The 6,110-nt window shown below is 37.2% G+C and overlaps 1 protein-coding gene across 1 annotated transcript; it reads right to left on the bottom strand.

Moving 5' to 3' along the window:
• Positions 1 to 1,007: 1,007 nt before the first annotated feature.
• On the bottom strand, positions 1,008 to 2,287 carry LOC140183085 (uncharacterized). Its single transcript, XM_072231096.1, has 2 exons — positions 2,130 to 2,287; positions 1,008 to 1,665 (listed from the first exon to the last, which is right to left on the bottom strand). Exons 1-2 carry the CDS (start codon positions 2,285 to 2,287, stop codon positions 1,008 to 1,010), a joined length of 816 nt encoding a protein of 271 aa, XP_072087197.1.
• Between the last annotated feature and the right edge of the window lie 3,823 nt (positions 2,288 to 6,110).

Genomic DNA, 6,110 nt, shown 5'->3' with positions numbered 1-6,110 from the left:
ACTTTGCGGGATTCAACCTCATCCCGTGTGTTCTTATGGTGCTGAAGACTTGTGAGAGGTCGGTCAAGAGGTCTGCCTCATCCTTGGTTTTATCAACATGTCGTCCACATATACCTCCATTAAACTCCCCAGGTGAGGTGCAAACACCTTGTTCATCAGCCTTTGGTATGTGGCTCCTGCGTTCTTTAACCCAAAGGGCATGACTATATAACAGTAATTCACTCTAGGCGTGATGAAAGATATTTTTTCTTGATCCGACTTGTACATCGGGATTTGATTATATCCCGAGTATGCATCTATGAATGTCAAGTATTGATATCTCGAGCTGGAATCTACTAGGGTATCAATATTTGGAAGAGGATATGGGTCTTTTAGACACGCCTTGTTCAAGTCGGTGTAGTCAACGCACATCCTCCGCTTGCCGTTCTGTTTTGTGACTAGCACCACATTTTCCAGCCAAGCCGGAAGAGCTTGTATTTGTTCTTCGACCACTTGAGCCTGTTCAGGACCGAGCTTCCGTCTTCTCTATTGAACTGTTCGGGATCCTGGTTATACTGACAATTTGTGCGCCATGAGCTCGAGATCTATCCCGGGCATGTCGAAGGCTTTCCAAGCAAAGAGGTCGGAATTTTCTTGTAGGAGCTTTATCAGCTTCTGCCTCAAGTCTTCTTTCAAATTGGCTCTTATATTGGTATTTTTTTCGTCCTCTTGCCTGATCTGCACTTCTTCAGTCTTTCCTCCGGGCTGTGGTCGCAATTCTTCTTTAGCTCGGATTCCCCCGAGCTCAATGGTATTAACCTCCTTGCCTTTACCTCTCAGGTTTAGGCTTTCATTGTAGCACTTTCTCGCCAGCTTCTAATCTCCCCTGATGGTTGCTATTCCCTTTGGTGTTGGGAATTTTATGCGAAGGTGGGGGGCGGATACCACTGCTCCAAGCCAATTTAGGGTCGTTCTACCTATTAAGGCATTATAGGCCGAACACACATCAACGACTATGAAGTCAACGATTAGAGTTTGGATTTCATCCCCTTTCCAAAGGTTGTATGTAAGGGTATGAATCCCAATGGTTTTATTGGTGTATCCCCCAGTCCGAAGAGGGTGTCGGGGTATGCCCTTAACTCCTTTTCATCCAATCCCAACTTATCAAAAGCTGGTTTGAACAGGATGTCTGCCGAGCTCCCCTGATCTACCAGGGTTCTGTGTAGATGAGCATTGGCGAGAATCATGGTAATTACCACCAGATCGTCATGTCCGGGGACAATACCCTGTCCGTCTTCTTTGGTGAAACAGATGGTTGGGAGGTCAGGCAGTTCATTCCCGACCTGGTAAACTTCCTTCAGATGTCTTTTACGAGATGACTTTGTGAGTCCTCCTTCAGCAAACCCTCTCGAGATCATATGTATATGTCGCTCCGGGGTTTGTGGTGGAGGATCTCTCTGATCTTCATCAACTCGTTTCCTCTTTCCATGATAGTCCGACCTTTCCATTAGATATCTATCGAGCTGACCTTCCCTGGCCAGCTTTTTTATCACATTTTTCAAGTCGTAACAATCATTTGTTGAGTTCCCATATAACTTGTGATATTCACAGTATACACTACGACTTCTTCCCTTTTTGTTCTTGATGGGCCGAGGGGGAGGTAGCTTTTCAGTGTGACAAATTTTCCTGTAGATATCGACTAGGAAAACTCGTAGGGGAGTGTAGGAATGATATCTTCTGGGCCTTTCAGATCCGACTTCTTCTTTTCTCTTGGGCTCCCTTTCCTTCTCCTTTGATGGGTGAGAGTGCCTAGGTCGCCAGCTTGGTTCTCGTAGCCTGGCGTTTTACTCCATGTTGATGTACTTTTCAGCTCTTTCTTGTACATCACTCAAAGAGGCCGGGTGTCTCTTAGAGATGGACTGAGAGAAGGGACCTTCTCAAAGTCCATTTACTAGGCCCATGATTACTGCTTCTGTAGGTAGATCTTGAATTTCTAGGCATGCCTTGTTGAATCTTTCCATGTAGTCTCTCAGGGGTTCTCCGATCTCCTGTTTTACTCCCAGGAGACTAGTGCGTGCTTGACTTTTTCCTTCTAAATTGAAAACTGCATAAGGAACTTATGCGAGAGGTCGTCGAAGCTAGTGACCAACCTTGGGGGGAGGCTATCGAACCATTTTATTGCTGCCTTTGTCAAAGTTGTTGGGAAGGCTTTGCAGCGGGTGGCATCAGAGGCGTCGGCTAGATACATCTGACTTTTAAAGTTGCTCAGGTGATGCTTTGGGTCGGTAGTCCTGTCGTACAGATCCATGTCAGGGCTTTTAAAGTTTCTTGGAACTTTTGCCCTTATGATATCTTCACTGAACGGATCTTCTCCCCCCAATGGGGTATCTTCGCGGTCAGCGCGAGAGCTCCTACCTCGGAGATTGGATTCTAATCTTAAGAGTTTTTCTTCAAGCTCTTTTTGTCGCTCAACTTCTCTCCTTAGGTTTCTCTCTGCTTCTCGCTGTCATTCTAGTTCTTGTTCCAACTGTTCTAGCCATCCTTGGTAGCCGTGGAGCAATCCCATGAGATCGGCAGCGCGAGGTTGCCCCTCCTTCTCCGGTCCGTGTATCCCAGAGGAAATTCCCCTTGGGTCTTTCGCACCTGAGGGACCTTCTTAGTGCTGGCTGTCCGCTCCTCGCAGAGATATTATGGCTCTGTCATTGTTAACTGCATCTTGGTGTTCTTGCTCAGATTCGGATGCAGTATGTCCGTCCTCGTTCTGATCATCCCCGGCAACAGTGCCAATGTTACGTGGGTAACCTGAGATAGATGGATTGGGCTTGAAGTATTAGCCCAAACGTCAGGACAAGGTAGTCTCCGACTTGTTCGCGTTTGGGAGCCGCCGTCCAAGTTGTATGTTTGGAGGAATGGGGGGTAGTACCTGCAAAGACACTTTGATGCCTAAGTTAGCAAAGGAGGCAAGCAGGTTTAAGAGTATTGGAACTTGGTTTTACCTGAGTATGTCAGTGTATTTATAGTGGTGATCTAATAACCACCGTTGGAGTAGTTCCACTTCTAAAGGTGGATAACCATCCATTTATCTTAGGGTTATTGAGATATTGCTTCTGGAAATGGATGAGAGATTTTAGGGGGCAGTTACTTATTTAAATAAGTGTTATCTACCAGCTCAATCTTATTCCGACCTCTTTTGAAAGGTCGGGTGAGTGATAAAGGCCAACCTTAGGATTGGGCCTTCTTGATTTACTTGAGCATGAACCATAGCATTGAGTCAAGATATGAACTCCATGTATATAGTGCGACAATATATATGATGAGGAAGGTCACGATTCACCAATTTCACTAAAAATAACTACCATTATATATATATATATATATATATATATATATATATGTTACAGGAGGCATATGTGAGGATGTGAGTATGTGTTCAGCTTTAAGTTTGACCATTATTAATTCATAAAGTGCAAAGGTGAATGATGGGTTCATTACAAGAATTTGGCAAATCGGTGACAAAATTTTGTAAGGAATATTTTTTTGTCATTAATTCATTAGTATTTTGCAAGAAATTAGAGATGCATCAATGACAAGATTTGGAGGGTGTGAGGAAAGATAAGAGAATGGAAAAATGAAAAAGTGGGTGATGGTGATGATGTTGGTAGTGATAGAGTATATAGAGATGGCGATGAGACATGATGGCACAATGGAAATAGTAGTCATGATAAAGACGAGGGAGATGGTGGTAGTGGTAGTTAGTCTTTTTACTATGTATAATATTATTCATAAATTAAAAATAAGTTCGTTACTAAATTTTTATTAGTGTTTGACAAACTTTTTAAAAGAAAGATATTGTTGTTTTAAAATAATACGATAAAGAATCATATTATCCCTTTTATGATTTATAGTTGCCTTGTCTTTTGTGTGAATAATATAAGTAGAGTGTTTACTCGTGAAAATCACATCATAGGTTTGAAAAGAAAATGGTTTAGCCCTGTAGAACATAAATAGACCACTACAACGCAACTTAAACATTTTTAGTTGAGCGCATGTGAGAAGAGTTACGTTGAAGGATTCACACTTTAAGTGAAAGGTATTAATGATAATACCTCAATCGAATCAATGTATAAGATTGAACATGTCTCTACTATAATTACTTAGCATAGTCTATAAATATGTATACTGTGATACATATCAAAGTGTGAAAGGATAATAGAATACATTCAATTCAGTTTTCATATATGATTCTTGCTCTCTGATTCTGTTTCTTGTCATCCAAAAAATCGTCTTCATTGTCTTTTTCTTCTTGCAATTTAAGTTGTTACCACACCAAAGTGTGAATCCTTCAACTCTTCTCACGTGGGGAGTAGTAAGACTTATTTGAATTTTTTAATTGTGTCCTCATGTGAGAGAAGCAAAATCTCAACTTCACCAATGCAAAATCTCAACCTCACCAATGCTCAATCTCATGCACTGATTCGTTGACCTATTGTCATTAATATCCTTGCACTTAACAGGCCACACTACTACATTCCCCTCTTTCTAACCGTTTCTCTGTTCAGAAAAAAAAAATTTTTTTTTTGGAGTAATATCTTATTTTTAGTGGAATATTTTAATTTTCAAAAAATTTTAATCACCAAATTATTAATCTCTAACTTTTATTTCGTCTGTATAGAGAGACTAATAAAAAATTTTAAAATTTTTAGAAATTGTTATGTCTTTTATTAAATAATTATTAAAATTAATTTGTCTAAATTTTTACCAAAATTTAACTTGAGAATCAGTATGTCTAATAAAATAAAATATTAGAGACTAATTTAATAATTAAAATTTATTATAAACTAAATTGTTTGACTAAAAATTTTTTAAAAACTAATTTAAAATATTACTCTTTTTCTTTGTTTTCCCCCGTTGTTCCGATCCCCTGATTCCTTGAATCAAATAATTTTAAGTAATGTTTCAACTCCATCTTTAAGAAATTTTTAATAGACACTTTAGTTTTCTTTATAGGTTATAATTATAAAATCATTTTACACCATTTTTTTTTTAATTTTACATCAAATTTATGTCTACTAAATTTAGTCAAATTAATATACATTATTATTTAATAAAGACATAAGAATTTTTAAAATTTTTAGGTTAATTCTTTTATATAGATAAATTTCTTTAGATTATAATAAAAGAATCTAAGATCGATCTGAATAAATTTGTTTGAACAAATAAAATATTAAAAAACTGATTTAATAATTAAAATTTATTAAAAATTAAAATATTCGACGAAAAGGTTTTTAAAAATTATTTTAGGATATTACTAGTAATTTTATTTTCTTTGTAAAAGTTTCAAGACTAATCCACGAATGAATATGCGTCATGAGTTGGCGTAGCTAGTAGCTACACGATGTTGCATATGTACAATGAGCTATTGAATTACAAAATGAACATCTCCCATACTATCTAGAAACATCTTTCCAAAAACTTAAACTGATTTTGGGGTTCACCAAGACTCAAACTCTTGACCTTTCAGATCTAGCGTTCTAATACCATGCATGATACCACTCATCCCAAAAGTTTCAGCTGATGGAAAAAGGTAACACTAATGATTATAGGTGTTTGCTATGGTACAATGATAAATTTATACATACCGATATAATAAAAACGTGGACAAATAATAAAACGCCACGTAAATTATATTATCTCCGTCAGCATTTAATTTTTATTTTTTTAAAATATATATTTTAACATTATTTTTACTAAAATACCCTCATAATTTAATAAAAATAAAAAATATTTTTATATAAATATATAAAAAAGACTTAAATGTCCTTTTTTTATGTTAAATAAAAATTATCATTTTAAATTAATTAAATTTTAACATTCAACTAACTTTAATCTTATATTTTAAAATCTTAAATAATTTAAAAAAACAAAACAAAAACACATGAAAAGAAAACAAAAAAAAAAAAAAGTTGTTCTCTAGCTGCTTCGTGTTCTTCGTCTCCTCCCTCCTCTTCCTTCTCTCTGCTAAAGGAGAAGAAGAAGAAGCCCTCTAACCCTAAACCTTTTTTCTCGAGCTTCAATCAGTACTGTTTCTGTTGGATCCACAGAGACGGCGACGCCGGGGTCTTCTGCTTCCT

This window comes from Arachis hypogaea, chromosome 20 (genome assembly GCF_003086295.3).
Source record: "Arachis hypogaea cultivar Tifrunner chromosome 20, arahy.Tifrunner.gnm2.J5K5, whole genome shotgun sequence".
Taxonomy (NCBI): Eukaryota; Viridiplantae; Streptophyta; class Magnoliopsida; order Fabales; family Fabaceae; genus Arachis; species Arachis hypogaea.
Note: the sequence above shows the minus strand (reverse complement) of the source record. Positions and strands in the feature narration are given on the sequence as shown.

Coding starts and splice junctions, on each gene's coding strand:
- LOC140183085 (XM_072231096.1), bottom strand. CDS start 2,287: ATGGATCTGTACGACAGGACTACCGACCCAAAGCATCACCTGAGCAAC. Junction 1,666..2,129: donor TTCGATAGCCTCCCCCCAAG/GTTGGTCACTAG, acceptor CGATATCTACAG/GAAAATTTGTCACACTGAAA.